This window comes from Poecile atricapillus, chromosome 12 (genome assembly GCF_030490865.1).
Source record: "Poecile atricapillus isolate bPoeAtr1 chromosome 12, bPoeAtr1.hap1, whole genome shotgun sequence".
Classification (NCBI taxonomy): domain Eukaryota; kingdom Metazoa; phylum Chordata; class Aves; order Passeriformes; family Paridae; genus Poecile; species Poecile atricapillus.
In genome coordinates, this window is record NC_081260.1 from 16,622,702 (window position 1) to 16,646,354 (window position 23,653).

Genomic DNA, 23,653 nt, shown 5'->3' on the forward strand with positions numbered 1-23,653 from the left:
ATTATCTTCTCATTTTCACTCCATTGAGCTTGCTCTCTGCAAAGACAGCTGTTAAATGACTTTTTAAAGAGTTATTACTGCTCTTAAAATCACTTCTTAATGTCTCCAGAAAAAGTTAAGGAGATGATTAAACACATGTTCCCCATGCAGAGCAGTTTTTACAGACACACTGAGATTATGCAACTGAAAGATCAACAAGAAATCAGATGGTTGGCGAAAAAATTCTGGGAAAAGGGGGAGAAGGTTTTGCTTGGCTTCAAAGTTTTAGCCAGACAGGATCCTAAAAGAAAGAAACTGTTTATTTTCACCCTTGGTTTGTGGCTGAATTGTTTACTTTGGAATATTTTAAGGGGGAAAATTACTAAAATCTTACACATTTAAAAAATAAAGGGATTTGTTTGCTGTAATCAAACAGCTAAATTTGCCCAACTAAACCAGACCAGTTTGGTTTAGCTTCTTTCATTCTGCTAGAATAAAATAATTCTCTAATAGATGTAGAGAATTATTTAGATAATGATTATATCAGGCAATTAAATAAGACTTTGGTCTATTTGTTGTGCACTTGTTGGTGTGCAGGGTAAAATAATTTAAAAATGAGCTGAGCTTCTGTTGGGAGTGACAGAAAGAGCTGAAGATAAGTATAGGACATAAAAGAAAAAGAAAATAATCTCTAAAACAAAGTTATCACCAAATTTATTCCTCTGTGACATCAGATTCCCCCTCAGTGACTCCATCAAGAGAAACACCAGCACTGGAAATTCCCACCCTGCTGTGCCAGCAAATCTGCTCCCAGACCACCTCCTCCCCTCCTTTTTCAAGCAAATGCTTAACACTCAAAACTCAATTCAAAGCAAATTAAAATAGCCAGAATGAGACCAGAGAGCCTGGCTCTTTACAAAAATTCTGCCCATCCAATAATTCTTAGCTTAAAACATCTTTGATTTCATTGTAGTAATTGTTTCCATCCTATGTGACAAGCCCGGATATTTCACTAAAACCTGTCTGCTGCTCACAGGGAACAAGAGGATAACTAAAAGTCTTTACAGGGACATCCTGCCTTCATTTCAGGTTCAAATATATGCTAGAGCATCTGAATTAATACAGTTTCAAAGTGTTTTGTCAGGAAATAGGCACTGTATTCTCATGTTGCTTTACAGTATAAAAAGTTTTCCTCATCACATTCTCCAATAAAACCCATTTAGGCCAAACAAACATATTTAGTGGAAAAGAAAGTTTTGCTGTACATGTTTTGAAAACCTGGGGACAAGAATCTAGATTTCTTACCTGGATATTAACATTTGATTTAATCAAATTCAAGTGCTCTCAGCCTAAATTTTTAGCTTCATGACTAGGACCTGAAAATCAGTGTATGGGTTATGCCTCAGACTTGTTGCCTGCTTCTTTTATTACCTCAGAAAAAACCACCCAGCCTCTTGGTATCACAGTTCACTCATGTAAAAGAGCATTTTCCTGGGGACACAACAGGAATGGAGCAGATTTGCCTGCAAACAGCTTTGCAATGCAAAGTGGAATTCATGTACACTATGATTGATTCATTATATTTCATAGTTGCACAGTTTATCTTCTCATTGTACTGACATCACAGAAATCAAATTCTGCTAGAGCTTCCCATTACAATAAGTAGAGATCAACATACTTCCAATAAAATGTTTTGAACAGCAAACAAAGGCAATATTTTGAGAAAGTGGGCAGCCTTGCACCCTTTGCCATGCTTCAGTTTCCCTGATAAGTTACAAGTCAAGAGGAAGGGAGGCATTCTGGCAAGAAATGAGCATTTTCAAACCCCATTCATTTTAAAAGAAGTTTAAAAAATGAAGAACCTTTTTGAACTGGGCAAATATACCTTGGTTTAAATGGAAATTGTGAGCAAACCACTAAGAAATCCTAGGAGTTGGAGAAAAGCTATTTTAAGCTATTACATATGGTTTGAGTTGCTAGGGAAACCTCTTCTACAGTGTTCACTTAGCACAGATGCTCAGGAAAGCTCTGTCTCCATGTCAGACCATTGCAGAACGCTGCAGAATGAGAAGAAACAGAGAGGCACTTACACATGCAGGCAAAAATACCTCAGTAATTTCACCTTAGTCATGCTCCACGTCTCTGGTGGGAGCTCGTTCTTTCCCTCTCTGCCACCACCATCAGATAAAAGCTCTGATTGCAGAGAATATTTGTTCAAACATTTGGTTTTGATCCACTGGGGTTCATGTTTTAGACATTCATCTTTGCAGAGCAGGAGCTTTGCCATGTGCTCAGTGAAAAGGCAAAGGAGAGGGGATGGCTCTGATGCCACCACCATTTCTGGCCACCCTTTTGAGCAGGGCAGAGAATAAATACATACCCTGAACAAAAATATACACCCTGGAGTGCCCTATCATGTTTATAGCAGATAAATATTGATCATTTAAAGATAAAAATGCTGGTGCTGGGTCATGGCTCTCACTACTGTCTCACAAAAGTCACTCACAAAAGATTCTCTCCAGCTCATTATCCAGTTTATGGAAAACCACACCTGAAGGCAGGAATCCCCTCCTGTGCCATTCCTCTTTGTGTGCTGCTGCAGTGGCTTGGGATGCACTTCCTGACCTTTCTGTCTGCGCTGCCTGACCCAGTAAAATCTGCCAGCTGTGCAGTGCCCTGGTGCAGCCTGGCACAGGGGATGTAGGAGCAGAGCAAGACAAGCTCCTGGCAGGTTCCAGCCTGGTGATCCTGCAGGAGATCCACCACAACACAGTGAACTGCTGAGATGAGCACAGCAAGGACAAGGCTGTAAGTCAGGACTAATTTCTTTCGCCTTAATTTCTTTCATTTGGTTAAAGGATCCAAATTTCTGCTAAAAAAGGAGATGCAGAGTGGCTCGGTGATACAAAAAGCCAATAAAGTTGCTCAGGAGGAAGCTCCCATGGGATGCCACAAAGCAGGAGAGCTCAAATGTTCCTCTCACTTCCTCATTCAAATGCAGCCCAATTACTCCTCAGCTGTTTAAAGTATCCTTATACTTTCCCACTTGGTGTTAAAGTGAATTCAAACCTGATTGTAACACAATAAAGTAACAAAGTCAGGAGTGGAAGGACAATATTTTATTGAATAAATGCATAAAATCGCTGTGTTATTTTTTGTATAACCACATTACAATGCAAATTTGCCTCTCTGCAGCCTGGTGAATATTACTGGCACTCCAGGAAAAAACCTGTCATAATAATAAGCTTAATAATAAAAGCAATATTTTCCATAATTCATATCATTTACACACTTCTAGCCTTTCCTTGTTTTTCATTTGATTTAATGTGCTGCATGTGTTCAGATTTTGTATTTTTATTCCGATTCAATTGCAGTGAGTGAGGCTGACACAGACCCTGGCTTGTTGGAGCAAGTTATCACTATTATCTCTCCAGATAAATGCCAAGTCACTAATGGCATGGACAGAACAGGTTTGAGTAAGCCAGGTTGTCAGAAATGCTGTTAAATACACTTTATTCTGTCAAATTAAAGCAGACCTAATGTTCTGTCTGTAAATGTAAAGACAATTCTCTCTGTCTTACAAAGGTGCTGTGGGCTTATGAGAAGAGCTTTCCTCAGTAAAAGATTCCTGTAAGGAACACCCTTCTTTTCTGAGCAAGCACAGGAGATGTTCAGTGGGTGTTCATTTCTGACATTAGCAATGATGTACATATAATAAATATTATAAATTAAATATATTATAATAAATAAAATATTTCTCAGTTGTTGAAAAGTGCAAGTCAGTGACCAAAGGTCAGAACAGGAGCTAAGGCACAGCAGTCTCCATAATTCATAACATCCAAAATTCCTTCCAGCAAATATGGAAGGGCATTCACAATATGCTGGTTTGGTTGTAGTGCCTGGAAAAACATGCCCTCAATTGAGCCAGAAATGAATACAGCAGGTTAAGTTATTTGAATTCCTTTCCAGATGTAGGTTTGAATTATATTTTCTGACACAGAAGCTCAGAAGATAACAACTGGCTGGAGAGTACTTTGGTATCAGCATATCTGTACCTAGGGACACATAGAAATATTTGCTTTAACACAGGGAAACTCTCTCAGGGTGTAATTGCACAATTAAGAGAAGGAGAGAATTGATCAGAGATAAATTTCTGTGCCTTACAAAACCTTCAAACAGAATAGAAAACTTCAGTCTACTTCTCATCTGTGATTTCTATCTGTGAGGCTGCCCAGACCTTTATACACATCCTCTCTCCCTCATTTCTAATAAATCTGTAATTATGACAGGGCACTCTGGCTAAATAGGTTAAAAATCACTTTTTCTCCCCATTGCAGCAGTGTTTAGCTTTGAATGAGGTATCCAGCAGATCAGCTGAATCAGGTCAGGAGATATTTTGGAACAAGCCTGGAGATTTTAACGTGACTGGAGGTGTCTCACAGAGCAAAATGAAATTTGAAGTGGTGCCTTCATCTAGGGGATCGTGTTTCACTTGAAAGGGAAAACGTGATAAGTCTCGTTATTTGTTAGTTAGGATCCAGATAAATGTAGGAAAGGAAAAATGTAAAAAATGAAATGGTCATGAGAAGCTGAAAAATAATGTCCCTTTGCCTTTGATGGAAATCAAAAAAGAAGTGAGAAGCATGTATGAAGGTATTCTGGCAGTGGTTTGAGGTTTAATACATCAAGATATCCTAAAAAAATCTCCCAGCAGGATCCATATCTGATGAGCTGCAAGGCTCAGATTGGTAGGGAGAGGGATAATTGCTATTGAGACTGTTACTCTGCCTTTTCAGAGCTCTGCTCACTGGAGGCACAACCACTTCACATTTGGTTTTGGCTCGTACTCGTATCTCCCCTTGCTCCCCTTTGCTCCACTTTTTCCAGTGATAGTCAAAAGGGAAATAATAAAGCAGGGTCTTCTTCCCTCCCTCTCTCCAGCAGGGGTCTTTCTGAAAAGTGCTTAATGAAGGAACAAACATGGAGTTAATTAGTTTTATCTGGCAATAGCTTTGCTTGGAGTGAAAACCAGTTCTTTTTGCCATTGGCCTGTGTTTTGTTTTCTACGTCCTCTAAAGAAAAATGCCACGGGCCCAGATCCAGCATTAAGCTATTATTTTTCATTTTGCACATTCTGACAGCTCAAATCGTGCTATATCATGCCTTCTGGTCACATCATTTTTTGTTCTTTAGAAAGATTATCACTTGCTCCCAGGAAGTTGAGGAAGAAGTACTCAGCCTCCCTGAGCTTCTCCTTCACTTTTAATTTCCCTCCAACACAATCATGTTGAGTTTGGAATTCATGCACTGCAGTGACCACTTGGCATTATCAGAACAAAAGGTAATTTTAAGATGGTAATAAATTAAATACTCTTATCCTCGTACCTGAAAGGTTTCACTCAGTTGTTCTTTATTACATAACGTGAAGGAATACAGTGTTAATTCTCCTGGAGGATAATGTTCCTGAATCATGATTTAAACTGGCATTAATTGAAATGATTTGTGAGACACTCATTTCATCCCTGAATACAGGCACATACCTTTTAAATAAAATAGGCAGTGTTCTCTCCAGGCTGATGCTGCTACAGCTCCAATTTCTATGCCACAGAAATAAGTGTTTTTAAGTCATGCATCAGAATGTTTATAGCAAAGTTTCATGTTCAGATTAGTTCTGTACCAGGAAGAGAACCATCAGAAACTCCTTTCTATGTATGTAGGATTATTCAGTTTCTTAATTATCTGCATAAAACAAGCAGTGAGCACAAAACCCTTCTGTAGACACGAGATCCTTCAAGAGTAGGAAAAGCAGAAAAAGATCAGCAATGAAGAGAGTTCAAACATTAATCTGCAGAGACTGGAAAATAATTTTGTAATTCCTCTGTTAAAAAATTAATAGATATACAATTTCCCAAGGGAAACAGTTTATTGAAGACCGAAGAGAGTGTTTGGATTAACTCATCTTTGTACCTCAAAATCACGATGTGTCCATGGCTGAGAGAAGGCACAAAATTCCATTTTCCAGTGGAATTACCCCAACAAATCCCTTATTTCTGTTCCTAGGAGAATTCAAAATGTCACAACCCAAATTCATCCTGATATGAATCATGATGACATCTGTCTGTACGTTGTCATGTCTGGGGGAAGAACAAAACCCAAAACCAGCTGAAATGGTTTCAGTGTTTTGCTGGAGCTCCTGCAGTTGATGATATGCACATTTACACTCGTAATCCCAAATGGGAAAAGCTATTTTAACTTACACCAACTGAGAGAAGTGGCAGGTTTATTTTAACCTTAGCAATAAAAAAATTGCTCAAAACAGGCAGTTTCAAGAGCTCCAAGTTCTAAAGGAATTGTCAGAGCTTTCAGATTAGTTGGGAAGTCAGGAGTTTCTCCCTTAACTGAAATAAATTATAAATTTTAATTACTTATTTCTTCATTTGCTATCATTATTTCATTATTTCATTTCTTCATTTTCTATCATTATTACAAACTCACGTTGCTACATCCTTTTCTGTCATTATTAAAACCTCATGTTAATGTTACAACCTCATCAGTCATCAACAATTCCCATCCTCTTTTAGGAAAAATGTTTTAACCCATACCCTAAAAATTTCACAATAAATAAAAAAAATGTAATAAAATATAAAAATATAAAAATAATAAAAAATAAAGAAGATGACTGCAGCAGAAATTTCAAGGCACAGGCTGGGACATCAGTTACTGATGTGCTACAATTTTATCAGCATCAATTAATACAAGCACATCAAGTCTATCATTATTTTATCTGTGCTCAGAAATGGCTTCCTAACTGAAATATTTTCGTTTCTCAGCCAGCTGCTGGGGTTTGCCTGTGACAGCTGCTGTGATTTTTGTGGGAAAAGGGTTTTTCTCAGCAGCCAGAGCTCAGATGGCTGAGCAGGACGGAGCTGCCTGGGGAAAGGGGCTGAGCTGCACCTCTCTTAAATCAGCAAAAATAAAAGGAGAAAAGGAAAATGATGAGCTGCACTGGAAATATTAAAAAAGAAATAAAATATAAGCTGCACGAAGCAGGTGAAGTGGTGGAGCTGCAGTTTTGCCTTGCTCACAGGGCTGGAGCCCCCTGCCCTCCAGGCTGTGAGAGATCCGGGCCGTGCCGCTGCCCTTTGCTGGTTCCCAGTTTGCTGCTGGTCACTGCTGGGATGGGCTGTGCACCCCAAAACAAAACCCCTGAATGGCACCAAAAACTGAACCTGATTAAACTGACTTTCACAACTATCACAGCACCTTAAATAGGCTCATTCACCTGAGAAATGGTCACCATAAAAATAATAAATAATAGCATCAGCAATATCAACAGAATTATAAAGGCTCCAATAAACAACCTTGTTTTCTTGCAATATTATTCTTCTAAGCTTCATTATCATCAGGTTTGCTTCCTGGTTTTGGCCACTGGCACACTGAATGAGGTTTAATAAAACTCTGAATTTTGAAAAAGGGCACGGCAAAAATAAATGGCATTTATGTGTTATCGCATTCTAATCCAATAATGAGGAAATCTGGATTTAGCTTTTATATACTGATTAATGAAGAGCGCTCTGCTGATTAATGTGAAGAGTTCTTCATTATGACAGAAAAGAAATTTAACATAATTCAGAAATTTAAAGAATTGCAGGCCTGGAATGAATCACAAAACTCAATTCTACTTACAGAAAAGATGAATTTTTACCTGCACACACCATTTGTAAGTCCTGGCTTTCTTAGGACCCAGTACAATCTCACTGTTACCTGGCATTTCCTCCCCTGTGTTTCATTCAGGTCATTATTTGAAGAGAGGTGTAAGCAGCTCTTTAAAAAGTAAAAATTTCCCTAAATTTCAATGAGGACAAAGATGCCTCTCTGAATTTAAATTCTGTTCCCAAAAACTTTTTTGTCTTGCGATGATATACCCACAATAATAATTAAATAGCAATAAAATAAATAAATTTAAAAAATAACAAATAAATAAATAAATAAATAAATAAATAAATAAATAATATATAAATAAAATGAAATGAAATGAAATAAAATAAAATAAAATAAAATAAAATAAAATAAAATAAAATAAAATAAAATAAAATAAAATAAAATAAAATAAAATAAAATAAAATAAAATAAATATGAATAACAATTAAACTCTCTTTCCACCACATGATTTTCTGCAATAAAATCACGTAGCAGCATCAGGAGCAGGATTTGCCTGGAATGCTCTCAGCTCTTCTGCCTTTGGAACTGAATCCCTGACAGATTTCAAGCGTGGCCAAACAAGTTATTCATATCTCCTGTATTTATTACACTTAAAACCTGCCATCCCAGCTCGATTTTCAAGATGTCACGGGAAATAGTGTCAGAAGTCATCCAAAAGGCGAGATGACTTCTGACAATTCATGTTTTTCTCCCAGTAAGCTTTGGTACATTGGAAAAAAAGAATAAAATACAATGTTCTGACATGATTCATTCTGACCAGCCACGCTGGCTGGTATTTATGTCCTTCGTATCATTGAGACACTTAATGCTTTTTGATTCTTTCTTCAGGTTTTCAGTTTATGTTGTCTGTTTCAAAATTCCATGTTTCTTTTAAAATATGGGACCATATTTTGACTGTCCTTCACAAATCCTTACAGGAAAACTCGGGAATGATTTCACTTGGCTCCCTACCTAAAATGAAATTCATACAAGTCAGTGATTTCAGAATAATTTCAATATAGGTTTATTTCTCCAGGCTAATCCACTTTTTAAGCCATTATTACGAATGCTAATTACAGCTCCTTGTCCCAGTGAACACCAACACAAAAATGACATGAAACAATTTGGGTTTTTGATTCTTCAGACCAAAACATTGATATTTTTCCTCCCTGACTAATGAACCTTTGGAAACCTTTACTCCTGAATACTCGGCTTTTGTTTGTCCAGACTTGTGCACATTTTATAGAATAAATCTTTACCTGTGCTACACCCTCAGCATCCTCTGCCAGAATTCCACATCAGACTCCAGAGAGCTTTTCCTGATTCCTTCCTTTAGGATATTTTGATCTCTGACTTCTTTAGCTCATTGTTACCCAGTACTACACTCTGAAGGTCAATATTTGAGTCTGACAGTCATACACTAAGGAAAATATATAAATATTTAGCTTTGAATTTAATTTTTCCCCTCCATAATATATCTACCATTTTGAATCCGCTGCTGAAGATAAACCAGAAATTATATTATTAATTTTAATGGTGAACTTGCTTTTGCTTCCAGTATTTTTCAGTCTCTGAAGACCTTTGCCTTTGAAATAATTAATTATATTAGTGGTATTTATGCTGTAGTTAAATGTGACTCCATTTAACTTCTGAGAAAAGTACCCAAGATTAAATGAAATAATTAGACTTTCACTCCCTTGGAAATGATTCTCTAACCACAAATAAATACATGCTATGGGGAATTATTTATTTCACACGACCAGTACTGTTTATTTACAGCAGGGATGGTTGAGTATTATTGGAGTTTTTTTCTGCAAACATCAAGGCTAAGTGCAATGTACTAAGATGCATCACTTAAAGTGGATATATTGAATCTGAAAAAAAGATTTTTCCAGAAAACAGTTTTCTGAAAACCATTAAAGGACACTTAAGAGGTAAACAGCAAAATATCCCAGGGTATGAATTTGGCATCCAGTAGCTGATATAAAACTAATGAGCATATAATCCAATTTTGCAGCTTTGTCATTGTCTGTGAAGCATTGAAAGAAAGCAAATAAGAAAGTGGAGTCATTAAACACCCTGAGACAAATTCATTTTTGTAAGTCCTAAATGGCAAAAGAAACACATTAGAGGTGAACTTGGTTTTCTCCTTTTTCTTTAAAACTAAACTAAGCTAAGGTAAAATGAATTTGAAATTGTAATAAAGACAGAAACATTTTGCAAAGGGGATGGAAAACTGCTGTGTCCCAGTTCAATATTACATTATAATTTGATTTTTAATTATTTCCCTTGAATTCTGAGAGCTGTGTAATGAGGTATGGTCTTGGAAAATGCATGATCTAACATCTCTGTTTTCTGACACTACCAATTCAACCCTTTTTTATTTCTCTGTTTTCTGAACTAGATGTTAAATTGTGGGTGTAATCCAATATTCTGCTAAATTTAATACACTAATTTAATGAAGAAATCTTATCTCTCCTAGTCATTTATGAATTTGCATTAACAATATCAAAGATAACCAGGAAATTTAGTCAACCAGCTGTCATTATTTCCCTGTTGGGCCTGGAAATTAAAAAAAAAACAGGTGCTAGACATTCTAAAAAAATATTCTATTAAGCTGAGAAAATGTTTTTCTAAATAATCTTTAGCTAAAGTAGTGTTAAATATTTCAGCATTTTCAAGCTGTGTGATATACATTTATATCAACAAATGCATTATTATTTACTAAAAACAGATGAATAGAAAAATAAAGATTTTTCTAACAAAAGTGTCAGAAAGGAGTTTCAATCTACATCAAAATCCATATTTAAAGGCTCTGAGGAATGATGTTTTGAAACAAAATGGGTTTTCTATAAGAGGGAAAGCTAACAGAATTCTGGAGTGGGAGGAATATATCTATATTGTACATTTCTGTGAAAGACAGAGAAATTAATTTGTCTCCATTATTTACATTCAGATCCTAAAGGCCACGTAATGTCCAGATTCCATGAGCTTTTAATTTGGAAATGTCTCTGGAACGAGGGTGCTCATTAAATTCTCTTCAGATTCATTACTATTGAGTCAAATAATTTAATGGACAAAGTAAGAAGAGATGAGAAATAAGACCTAAAGATGTAATATCCAGCATTTCACACCAAGAGGTGTTTTAGCTATCAGTACCACAGGAAAAGAGGATTTTTTTTAAGGATTCTGCTTGTGGGGGCTCAGGAGGCTGCACTGATCATGTTGGTGCTGCATCCACTCCAAGCTGATGGAAGCAGACAAATCAGGAGCACCACCCACCACACACAACTGTAGTAAAGCACAGCCCATGTGCAGGTTTATGAATGAAAACTTCCAGCTGCCAAAGAGAAAAAGCTGGAAGAAGGCGTGGTGAGACCAGGATGGCGGGACTTTTATCATTTAAAAAATTCCCGTGCTGCCTTTTGAGTACAAAAATCGGCGTAATCAGCATTTATAATGAATTCCTAACGCTCTGCTCATCACTCTCTCTGTCCCTGGCAGGCTGTCCACCACCAGCAGCTCTCTTGGGATGAGCACCAATGGCTCTGACGAGTATTTCCAGTCCACGAACCATGCGGAGCAAACCTTCCGCAAAATGGAGAATTACCTGCAGCAGAAGCAGCTCTGTGATGTGCTCCTGATCGCCGGAGACCAAAAGATTCCAGCCCACAGGTACACTTCCCAGCACCCTGTAAGCCTGAAATTGCCAAAAAAAAGCGGCCTCAATTTATGAATATCCTGGCTAGTTATGAATGAGGAGTTACTATAATTAGGACTCCGGCTAATGTGGAATAAAATCACGTGATCAACATTTTAGAGCTATTATTTTAAACACAATGAAATTCAAATGCAAACTACTGGCACTGTCCACCCTCTCTTCTCGCTGCTGTCAAACCATAGCAAGATCAGGGAAGAAAATCTGCCCAGATAAGCACTCTGGGAGAAAATTAGATTACTAATTACTCTTTTAACTTCACTGCTCGCCGCTGCAAGATTTGAGTCCTATGCTAATCATTTCCATTGTACACACAATTTATAACACAGTAATGCTGGATTTTCTGCCTGGTACTGGGATGATGATGTAATAATTTGCTGTCCTGCTAACACTGTTCCCCTCCAGGCTGGTTCTCAGTGCAGTTTCTGATTATTTTGCTGCGATGTTCACCAGCGACGTGCGGGAAGCGAAGCAGGAGGAGATCAAGATGGAGGGAGTGGATCCCGAGGCGCTGAAGGCTCTGGTGCGCTACGCCTACACAGGTAACCCTGCCCCAGAGCTGCCTCCTGCCTTCTCACACCAAAATAGAAATAGAAACTTTCTTCCTCTAGAAATACTGCATCTATTTTTGTTCATTAATATGTGAATTTTCATGCTCTGGGTTAGAAGGGAGTCTAAAATAAACACCCAACTCCAGCCCCAACACCTTCCACGAGATCAGGTTCCTCAGAGCCCTGTTTTGGGAAAGGTTTTTTTCCCTAATCACAGTTTTTTTCTTGGGTTTTTTTTTTTTTTTATCATTCAAATCGGTTCTACAGCTGTTAAAATTTCAACAAAAATGTCCCAATCTCTGTATTCAAAATCCACCAAATCCTGTAAGTCAAAATATCTGTTTAAAGAATCCCTCAGCGTGAAAGGAAAATGAATTTGTGAACCACAGGGCATCTCAGAGAAAAGCCAAAGAGCGACAAATAATGAAAACACAAGGGAAATGACTTAAAGCTTTCTTTCTTTTTCTTTTTTTTTTCCTAAATAAAACCTGCCCAGGTATCCTGGAGTTAAAGGAAGACACTATAGAGAGTTTGCTGGCTGCTGCATGCCTTCTGCAGCTCTCCCAGGTCATTGAGGTGTGCTGCAATTTCCTCATGAAGCAGCTCCACCCTTCCAACTGCCTGGGGATCCGCTCCTTCGGGGACGCCCAGGGCTGCTCCGAGCTCCTGAAGGTGGCCCACACCTACACCATGGTAAGGTGAACAGCTGACAGCTCTGCAGCCACAGAAATAGTCCTTTTACCTGCAGAAAGAGTCACTTCTGGTGCTCCCCATTTCACAGTTTTGCCTTGTAGGAAGGCGTCCTCAGTGAACTTAGATTTGCATACGAGCGGTACCTGCTCCTGCCAAAAAATGTAACAGGGCCTTAGCACGGCTCATTTCCAGAGACAAACAGCAATGGGCCATCCTTCTGCCTTTGGTTCCACACAAAGAAAACTCTAAAGCTGATTTTAAGGTGAGACACGCATAAAGAGAGTCAAAATAAAGAATGTATTGGACAGACTTGGAATGCTAAAAAGAAGCAGGTCCCTGACTGGAAGATAATCCTGCTCTGGCTCAAAGCAAGAAATGAATATTCAGAGCATGGGAAACAGAGAAACGAGACAACTTGCTATGAAAACAAATTGAGGGATAAATATTCAGGGCAACAAGATGTGCTATCACAGCTTAAACCACACAAAAAGAACGGCAACTGCTACAGATAAATAGATCTAAAAAGAACTCCTGCTTAGGAGACCCATGGCAGAATTATGCTTGAAATATTAGTGGAGGATGTCAGGAGTGGTTTAGAGGCTTCATAATGCTGGAAACACTCCAGCAAGGGGTTGTGCATGTCCAGCTGCTGAGAGGGGTGAGAGGCATGTGCAGATGGAGGGCACTGCTTGTGCTCCTCCCTGTCACAGCAATGGTTTGTTTAGCAGCAATTACATCCCCTTTACATCTCAAAGTGTGAAACGGGGCATTTAAGATAGAGGTTTGCTCAGCCTGTGTAAAACAGTGTTGTCCTTGCTGCTCCAAACCTTTTTATACTCATCCAAACTCGGGAAATCCCCCTCTACTGTTGCCTCTTTCCTCCCACCAGCGTGAGAACAGGGGCGGCAGCTTCAGGCATTTAAAACTGTGGTTCAGATTTCTGCAAAACTGAAATAAAATCACATGGTTGGATTTAGGATGACAGTGAGAAATGCTGAGACAGTAAACAACGAAGAGATTATGACAATAATTTTTGTTTATAGATTTTTTTTAAACCATTTGAATCCCCCAGTCTTTCCCAGGAGTTAAACCTTTATTATTTTTTGAAGGCACGTGTCACAGATTTAAGAGTTGAGTGCTTAAGAATGTCCTAAAATGAAGGATCATGATGACTCTATGACACTCAGCAGCACTGGGCATAAGTTTTATACTATTTTCCTTGAAAACAACTTTTAACACCTCTAGAACCACCTCCAGTTCATGCATGGAACAGACTGAAAACTCACCACATTTGCTCCTGACAGCTTCGAAAGAGAAGAGGAAACCTGAACCTCTGAAATAAAATTCTGTTCCAAACCCTTGCAGTGATATCACAGAAAACCTTTGGAGAGCAGGAGATCATAAAAACACATAAACACATACAAATTGTGGAGGCACATACAAATTGTGGAGGGGGATAAGTAAAACACTCAGGTTTGTTTTGTGTTGGTGAAAATGTGTAACTTGGGGGAAAGAGCAGAAAGCTGTCCTGTAAATACAGAGCCCATTACATTTTCAGTAAACACCAGATCCACTCAGTACAACCAGACACAAAGGGGACCTTCCCCTTCAATATTTTGGCCACTGAGGTAGAATATTAACAATTTCCTGCCTGGTATCTTTTCGTGCAGATAGAGCTTGTTCTGACAAACAACTTGTGCTATATTTGTAACTAGAAGTGGACTGGCCTTCCTGTCCCTGCTCTCTGAATGTCACAAGTATTAAAGCAGGATATGCATAACAGACCAAAGTTGACATCTCCTTTAATCAGCGATGCTTCTGGGTTTGCATCCTGGCTATATTTCAAAAGAGTCACACAGAAAGTGAAGAAACTGCTGAAAACAAACAATAAAATATCAGTTACTATAATTTCTTTAACCTTTGCCCTATTTCAACCTGGTTCCTAAAGAAGATATATTAATTCTAGGTACATAAATAGAAATTATATTTCAAATGCAGTCATGAATTCCTACATGCATCTCTTTGCAAGCAACATGACCCCCTCTCTGTCTTCACCAGATTTATTCTTTCCTTTGGAATTTGATAAGGAAAGAGAAAATATATATATATTGATATTATATATATATTGATATCCACTCTGATATTGCTGTAACTCAATTGTACATTTTTTTTTTAATGAAAAAATAATTCTGTGAAAGACTCTAGATACATGTGGTCACTTCTGGAGTTGGGGAGTTTTATCACAGCAGCAGCAGCTAAAAGGCTGAGATCCTTTCATTGGGATTTCTCCAGTTTTGTATTGCCCAAATAGTGCTGTTAGAAAAGCAAGCTGAATTTCCTTTGCTGTATTTTCTTGCCCTAAGAGCAGAGTCACAGAGCCAGCAGCTGGCACAGCTCGTGGCAAAAGGATTGGAAGGTTTCGGTGCAATTGGCTCAAAACCTTTGAATCTGCAACAGAAGGGGCACATTTTAGTTTAATGCCCACTTGGCATTTTTAAAATGCACATTATACCTTCAAACAGTATTTCTATCAAGCCCCAGTGCTAAGATCACACTGATTTACAAAATGCCAGTGGCAAATCCCTAAGCCAGCACAGGCTGACAAGAACCCTGACAAAGACATCTGCAGCATGGTGCTGTGAGGATGAGCATTATTCCTCAGTTCTGCAAGAGCAGCAGAAAAGCAACCAAAATCTCCCTCAAATGGTAGAAGGACATTCAGGGGTCTTTAGAATACCCACAGCATTTCCCTGTATTGTGGAACTGGAGAGAAATATTCACAAAGCCGACGTTATCTAAGAAAAAGCTGTTTCTATTTGTGAAAATCACCAGTGCATTGAAATCTTCTTTTATTTTTAGGAGCACTTCATAGAAGTAATAAAAAACCAGGAATTTCTTTTGCTCCCAGCTAATGAAATTGCCAAGCTCTTGTCAAGTGACGACATCAACGTGCCAGATGAAGAGGCAATTTTCCAGGCCCTGATGATGTGGGTGAGGCACGACCTGCAAAACCGGCAGCGGGACCTGGGGATGCTCCTCTCCTACATCAGACTGCCCCTGCTGCCACCCCAGGTGGGAACAGGAAGGGTAACAGGGAACTCTGCCAGCTGAAACGCTTGTCTGGAGCATCCTGTAGGCAGAGAGGAGAGTTTTGTGGAAAGGTTCTGGTTTGGACAGGAGATTATTGGTATTTTTTCACCCTTTTTGTTTTTTTAGATGCTACACTATACTATATCTTTATTGTTTTTAAACACAGTTGAGAAGAAATCCCTCAGTGCCTGTGTAATTATCAGGCTCAGAATTACCTCTAAAAAATGTCAGTCTATTCCAAAAGCCAAGTGTTCCTTTGTTGGGTTGTAACAGTTCTCCTCCAGCACAGCAATTTAGATACCACGCAAAGATATTTCTTTAGATTTACCAAACTGCAGGACAGATAAGCCACAATGCTCCTTCCTTTATTGCCATAAAAAACAGACAAATATAAAATGGCCTAAATTTTTTGCTGGCAATTCTGAGCACTGACATTACTTGTCCCTTAATTCTGAAAGAGACAATTCATCCATCAGGTTCCAAGAGCTGGACACCCTGTTTCACAGAAAGGTGACATTGCTGTGTCTGTGTCATAGAGGAATCCTTCTGTCTCATCAGAAATGGATAGAGAATATCAAGACTGTCAGTCAGGACACTTTCTGAATCAACATGACTGGTGCTGTAAATATTCTACCTTGAATAACGTATAAAAGTACTATGCACACTTAATTTTAAATACATTTCATATTTTTCTAATGTTAACAGAGATGTTCAGTGCTCTGTGGTAGATTTATTTACTCACCTAAGGACTTTGGTATAGAGGGGGAAGTACAAAAAATTACTGATTTAAACCATTTTAAAAGGTAAAAAAAAGAGGTAGGAAAAAATTAATCAAAGCCATCACACTCATAGACTTTTCTCCCCCAACTTTATATAGTTTTGCTTGCATTAAAGCAGAGTTCCCAGCAAAGCACAAGTGAGTGGCGAGCTTAAAACGAGTGTTTGTAGCTACAAATACTTTAAATTATTCAAGTACATGTAATTTTAATGATTTAGATATATATCAAGATGCTTTTTTTTCCCATTTCTTAGCTACTGGCTGATCTGGAGAACAGCCCAATGTTTGCAGATGACCTTGAGTGTCAGAAACTCCTGATGGAGGCCATGAAGTATCACCTGCTCCCAGAGAGACGCTCCATGATGCAGAGCCCTCGAACCAAGCCCAGAAAATCCACAGTGGGAGCCCTTTATGCTGTGGGAGGCATGGATGCCACTAAAGGTAAGCCCACGAGTTAATTTGATTGGATTAATTAATTGCATCACAGACACCCAGACCTTTATTTAAATATTTCCCCTAGGAAAAGACCAGTTTAGGGGTAAAAAAGAAGAAAAAGCAAATCACAGGACGGAATCAGATGTGTCAGAAGTTCTTTCCTCTTGCAGGAATCGTACTTGGAAAAAATGCAATTATATTTAGGTGCAGACTAAAGTTTGATTCATATGGTTATTTTTTAAAAAATTTAAAATTTTTAAAGCTTATTATGAATTTTTGCGAAAAAGAGTTGAATTTACAAATCAGAAGAAGAAGTGAATATTTAAAATGCTTCAAGGTTTGTTTAATATTGAACCTTGTAGTCTATATTCTGGCAAAATAATAAGCTAAGATTTCAAAGAAGCAGAAAAATAAAACCAAAAAGCATCACTGAACTGCAGAGAACTCTTCCCTAATGCTTATAAATCCTTATTATTACATTTCTGGTGGAAAGATTTGTATTTTTCATGAACGCAGCTTTTTTCCAGGACTTCATACACGGGGTTTTTTCAGGTTTGTAGTCAAAAGTTAATTATTATAAACATATTCCAGTTTCTATTATTTGATTTTCACAGCTGCAATCAGGTTACAGCTTTAAACATTGCACTATTCTATTTAGGAGGCAGAATATTAAATCATTTTCTCCAGGAACCTCAACTTCAAACCCACAGCTTGGAGCCAGAGAACTCTAATTAGTTTAAAGTCTAGCGACTTGCTGCACAGAATTACTTTTAGCTGTGTGAGTTCACTTTTAATAGAATCACAAAGAAGATAATCCATTTCATGGTTTACAAAAAGCTGCTGACGACTGATTTTTCCCCGTATGAGAGACCTTGCAGAGCTCCCTCCCTATCTCTGTGCAATCAAATCAAGAGCAGAATACACATCCATCGCCAGCACAACATGAAAACACTCATTCCTAGGACAATTTAGCAAATTGGAGTTAATCTGGTGCAATTAAATAGATTCATTAGCGATACTGAGTATTTATGAATTATACCAGGTAATCTTTAAACGATCTTCCCCTAAAATAAGTATACAATTTTGCAATCATGTTTTTCCTAGTAAAGGTTATGCAAAGAAAGGGCTATTTCAGTCAACATCTGCACTTCCTGTTGGTGCCTCTCGCTTCTTACCTTGGAGTGAAGCCAATTGTTTGAACTTTTCTTGCCTTTTGATGGGTAAGAGGAAGAGCACTTCCGCTCCTCCCTGCCATCCTCCCCAGCTCTGACTCAGATTTGGAGCCTGGGCTGGATTGGGAGATAAAGAAACAGCAGAAAGAGGCCAGGATGCACTGGAGGAGCAGCTCTGAGAAGGGAGTGACTCCCACCCCTGGCAATAACACAGTGCCTGTGATAAAGGCAGACACCAGGCTTGGCGTCTCAGGCAACGCCAGGTTTGCCTTTCTGCTTATCTCAGGTGGAGTATGAAGACAAATCTCAAATTCCAATGATCAAAAGAAGATCAAAGAGGTACTTTTGGGGCGGAATTTTGAAAAATGGGAACGCGCCTAAACCACGTTAAGTTTTGAGACTTTCAAATCTTCCAGCCTCTGTAAGAATTACAGCCCACAGGGTATGTCTGAACACACTTAAACCTGACTGCATTTTCCCTGCTTTCCAGTGTGAGAGATTTCCTTTGAAGTGGAAAACTTTGGGGCACTCACATATTAGCATAGAATAAATGAGAAAGAATCAAAGCAAAGAGCAGCAAACAGAATAACAAGATGGAAAGAGCAGGCAAAGAAACCCAGCTGCTCTGAATAAAGGGGAGAAAGCAGAATTTCTGTCTTTTATTGAAGATGGAGCTGGTAGTCTCTTTCCCAACCTATGCACGAGGAAAAACACATAGATAAGAGAAAAGATAGCAAGAGATAAACTCCTATTTCACTGAATTTCTGGAGTACATCAGGTGATCTCTAACAGACCTCTAAACCAAATCCTATCTTTCTTTTCTGCTTTATTGCATGGCTGTTTTCCTGTTGTAAAAATAATTTCTTAGCCACAAGCTCCCTGTTGTTATCTTCAAAACACCACTTGTCTGCTCTCACATCCCAGTCAAGGAACAAGAAATCAGCTCTGTTTTCCTCATCTGGCTGCCTTTGACTGAGCTGAATTGGAGTTCCAGGGTGCACTGGCAATTCTGCCTCGGCTCTTCCTGAGCCGTGCCCTCGCTGTGATGTGCAGCTCTCAGAGGAGCAATTTTGGCTCCTGAGCGGTGATGGGAGCCAGTGCACGGGGAAGTGTCAGTGCTGAATGGCAGAGGGCTCCTGCCTTATGAAGAGCTCCAGTAGAAACATTACTGGAGGTCCAGAGACCTGAGAGAAATAGGAAATGTGGCTGATGTGTTCCAGCAGCCCAGCAGCTGCACAGGTGAGCCTCGGGGAGGATACCTGTGGGAACCAGATGTGCACTCACACACAGCCCTGTCTTCTGCCTGACTCCATCCCAAAAGGGAAAATACCCACAGGATTCCTGGAGATGCTTGTCCAGCTCCTCGAACAGATACACAGAGTCTGGTTTTAGTATTCTAATGCTTTAGGCATAAACATGGTAAAAGAATAGATTGTTGTGAGGCACTGTATTCATAAGGAATATAAAGAAACCCTGAAACAAACTCACAGCCCCCTATTCTCACAGTATTACAGTAACAGATTTCATTTACATCCAAAATCTGCAGTGCTACAAAAATTGTTGCAATTTAATTCCTCCTTTCTTGCCACCAGTATGTTCTCCTAGACTCGCCAATCACGTGTGCAATTAATGCAGCTTTCTCACTAGGCTCACCTGAGAGCTGAAGTTCACAGCTAAATCTCACACACAGAATTTCAATATTCTATCATTTAATCGTGTTTTGAGCTGGCTGCTGACTGCTCCCTCCATGGAGTTTCCCTCCTCTGTTTCCCCCAGGCACCACCACAATTGAGAAATACGACCTGAGGACCAACAGCTGGATCCAGATCGGGACCATGAACGGCCGGCGGCTGCAGTTTGGGGTTGCGGTGATCGACAACAAGCTCTACATCGTGGGGGGCAGGGATGGGCTGAAAACCTCCAACATCGTGGAGTGCTTCAACCCTGTCACCAAGGCTTGGACCGTGATGCCCCCGATGTCAACACACAGGCACGGCCTGGGTAAGAGGGGCTCTGCCTCTGCAAACGCCTCCCGGCACACACAGATGGGGTGTGGCTGACTCAAAAACTGCTGAGAAAACTTCTAACAGAGTTTAGTAACACCCAGCAATACTTGCACAGGGTATTTTTCAAGGCGAGGTTTGCCTATTGTCATAATTTTATGATTTTATTAGTATTCACCTAGCACTGGTCTTCCAGAGTTAATTTTGCTTGTTAGGAAATTCCAAAATATAAGCCATAGTGAAAATAATCAACTCTTCACCTGATTTAATGGTCAAAGCATACATTTACAATACAATAATTTATCTTTTTTACTAAATTATGAATTAAGCCCAGATGTATCAATAACCTCTGTAATTCAGTTCAGGGCATTACCTGCACTGAAGAAAAATGGGTGGAAATTAGTACAACTTCACCAGTTCTAATGTTGTTATTACAAGAAGTTTACCAGAGCCCTGACATAGCTCAGTATCTATGTTTTTTTTTTACTGCAAAATAATCCTTAATATTATTCACACTGAAGGAATAATATGAATATGAAATCTAGAATTAATTTACAGAACTATACAAAATAAGGCTAAGTTTACAGATGAGTAGACTGTAACAGAGGGAATATGATGATTTCTGAACCATTTACATATCCCAGACCTTATGAAAAAGCTGTTTTTTCTTAAGGCACAGAAACAGGTATTTCTTGAAATCATCACTATGTTCAAATGGCATGGAATATTTTTAGTTTTATGGAAAATAAAGGAAGATTGATCCAGAATTACTTGGCAAACCATTGTGGCCTATGTCACCTTCTCCACTGCTTGGCAGAGAAAGGGTAGTGTAGGGTTCTTACCAGAGCACAAAATATATGAAACCAAATACTAGTAGGTGGCAAAGGGGAAGAAGACCAAACAGATGAAATAATTTTCCTTGAAATCTATAAAATTCCTGATTGCAGGGGCATAATTCTCCCCAACAAATAGGTCACAGCCATAAATTTGAGTGCCCAAAGTTTGACTTCAATCTGTGCCTGGTTTGCAAAGCTGCCTCACACTTACAGCCCCTATTACCTTCAGGGAGATTCTGTGCAGAGTTGGTGCTTTTGAAGAAATCAGGCCATGTATATTTAGGCCTGAAAGACAGATTTAGAAAACTTTTAAGCAGCTGGATTGAAAGATTTTGCCTCACCTAACAAAGGGAGCAAAGAGCAGCAGCAACTCCCAGAGTGAAGGCACCAAAGCCCTTCTCTGGAGAAGCACAATGGCCCAGGATTTGTCCACGCAGAGCTTTGCAGTGACAGCCAAGCTGGCTCTCCTGTGCCTCAAGGACAGCAGATAGGAGCCAGCTCTTATCCAAAAGGCATTAAAATGTTGTGGTGCTTCAGCTGGAAAGGACAGCCAGCTACCCACCCACCCAGGCTTCGTGCTGGCAGCTCTACAGAGCTTCAGCTGGGCCAGAATTTGGAGAGGTTTTTGGTTTGGGCATATTTTTCGTTGTCTGACTCAAGTTTTGCCTTTTTGTAGGAGAATAACATCATTTCCCAGTTAGGGGCTCAAATTCGTTTCAGAGCAAGGTCACCAGAAGTGAAAGAGATAAAAGTCCAAGAAGAGAACATCAGAACTAAAGCAGCTTTCCTCTAATCTTTTGGCAAAAGATAATGGTTATTTAGAAGAACACTGCATGTGAAGTGCTTGTTTATCTTTATTTATTCTTCCAAATGAAAAGGCAGCTTTCAGGCCGTTTAATACCAGCTGAAATTGCTTATCTGCACGCAGGGAATTAACGTACGAAATGAATACGCCGCCGGTCACTGAAACCAGGAGATAATTTCTCCCTAATTCTGTCTCTCAAGGAGTAGCAATGCTGGAAGGACCAATGTATGCAGTTGGTGGCCACGATGGGTGGAGTTACCTGAACACAGTGGAGCGCTGGGACCCGCAGGCACGGCAGTGGAATTACGTGGCCAGCATGTCCACGCCAAGGAGCACCGTCGGGGTCGCAGCACTCAACAGCAAGTATGGCACCAGGAAAACCTCTCCCTGGCTTTTTATTTGCTCCCTTCCCTGGAAATGCAGCTTCTTAAATTATATTTTCAGGCTTATGGTTATTAATGACCTCAAGGAAAAAAAAGAGAAAATATAATGCATGGAAATAAGAAAAGAAAGTCTTTCCTCTGCTGTGTGGTAAATTGGTTTCAAACTTGCAGTCAGGTTTTAAATGCATTTCAGCCCTTTTAAATTGTAGCAATGTGAAAATGTTATTACATGCACATCAAAATTTTACCTAGAATATGGGGATATAAAATCAACTACTTAAAAAATATTCCAAGTTCATGTTTACACTTTATTGTGTCTAAATAGACTTAATGGGTATGGAAACAAAGCCTTTCCTTTGTCATAGAAATTCACAGCCAATTTTTAAAATATTGAGGGTGTATGGTGTGTTTAAGGGAAAGAAGACAAGTTTAATAAGTAGGTATAGAATAAACAGTCTCTTATAAATCTTATCCTAGCCAGATTTGTTCTGCCCTCCATCTCTTGCTTAAATACACAAAATCAAGTATGAATGTGTTCAACCATTCTGCTAAGATGCTAAAGCCACTCAAACCCTTTTACATGGGAGCAGACAACAGTAAAAGGCCTCAGGTTATGGAGAATATGGTTTGAGCCAACATTTCTTGTTTAAACCTGTGGGAAACTCTTAGCAGTTTGTAGGGAACACTCAGTTACAGGCAGGCAACTGCATTTACCTGGAACCTTTGCCATTGGCTTCCCTGATCACCTTGTAAATTCCCAGGGAAGAGAAGGATAAAAGCAGAAACTAAGATGTCAGCAAAGGGATATTTGTAAATGCAAACTGGGGGTTTGTGTTCATACAAGGCAGGATTCAAATCGTAGCTCACAAGTCCACAAGAGGCAGAAGCGCCTCTCCAGGTCCCTGCTGTAGCTCAGAGGAAATGTTCTCAGCAGAAACTCCACCAGAAACTCCTGCTGGTGCCTTCCAGAGCAGCAACATGCAGGAAACTGCTTTGTCAAAGAGGAAATCAGCCCGATCCCGACTCTGTTCTCAATCATTGCTGATACAAACTGTCTCCAGCAGGGCTTAAATCACGTCTGTTAGTCTGCTGATGTAATTTCTGGCATACCAGATCAAATGTCCATTACTCAGTGCTACTGCTGCGGTCCAGCCATGAGAATGCTTCTCCTTTTCCTGTTTCCCTAAATCACACCATATTTTTTCCTGTTCAACCCCACCAGAAAAGTCTTTACATATCTATGGACCAACATTTTCGGACCAATAAATGCTCCATTGAAAACATCAATCAATAATGCTATATTTGGTCTTTTCCTTAGAGAATGGGAAGCACCACCGTGTTTGTAGACATGTTATGGAAAACAAAGGATCCAAACCAATCCCTTTGTATATACAGAGATTTCCTTGCCCTGTGAAAGCTGTGTAAACAAGCAGACTCTATCAATGGCATGATGTGGAAAGAAAATAAAGCAAAGCCTCAAGTTTTATATGGCTCAGGCCACAAACTGCA

General features: G+C 39.2%; 1 protein-coding gene across 2 annotated transcripts in view; it reads left to right on the forward strand.

Moving 5' to 3' along the window:
* The window catches only part of KLHL4 (kelch like family member 4), a 73,269-nt gene that overhangs the window by 44,690 nt on the left and 4,926 nt on the right, over window positions 1-23,653 (forward strand). For both annotated transcript variants that reach the window (XM_058848212.1, XM_058848211.1), the window contains exons 2-8: window positions 11,185-11,355; window positions 11,804-11,940; window positions 12,446-12,642; window positions 15,502-15,714; window positions 16,765-16,951; window positions 19,894-20,118; window positions 21,962-22,124. In XM_058848212.1, coding sequence (XP_058704195.1) covers window positions 11,213-11,355; window positions 11,804-11,940; window positions 12,446-12,642; window positions 15,502-15,714; window positions 16,765-16,951; window positions 19,894-20,118; window positions 21,962-22,124 — 1,265 coding nt within the window. In that variant the 5' untranslated portion in view covers window positions 11,185-11,212. The remainder of the gene's footprint in view (window positions 1-11,184; window positions 11,356-11,803; window positions 11,941-12,445; window positions 12,643-15,501; window positions 15,715-16,764; window positions 16,952-19,893; window positions 20,119-21,961; window positions 22,125-23,653) is intronic.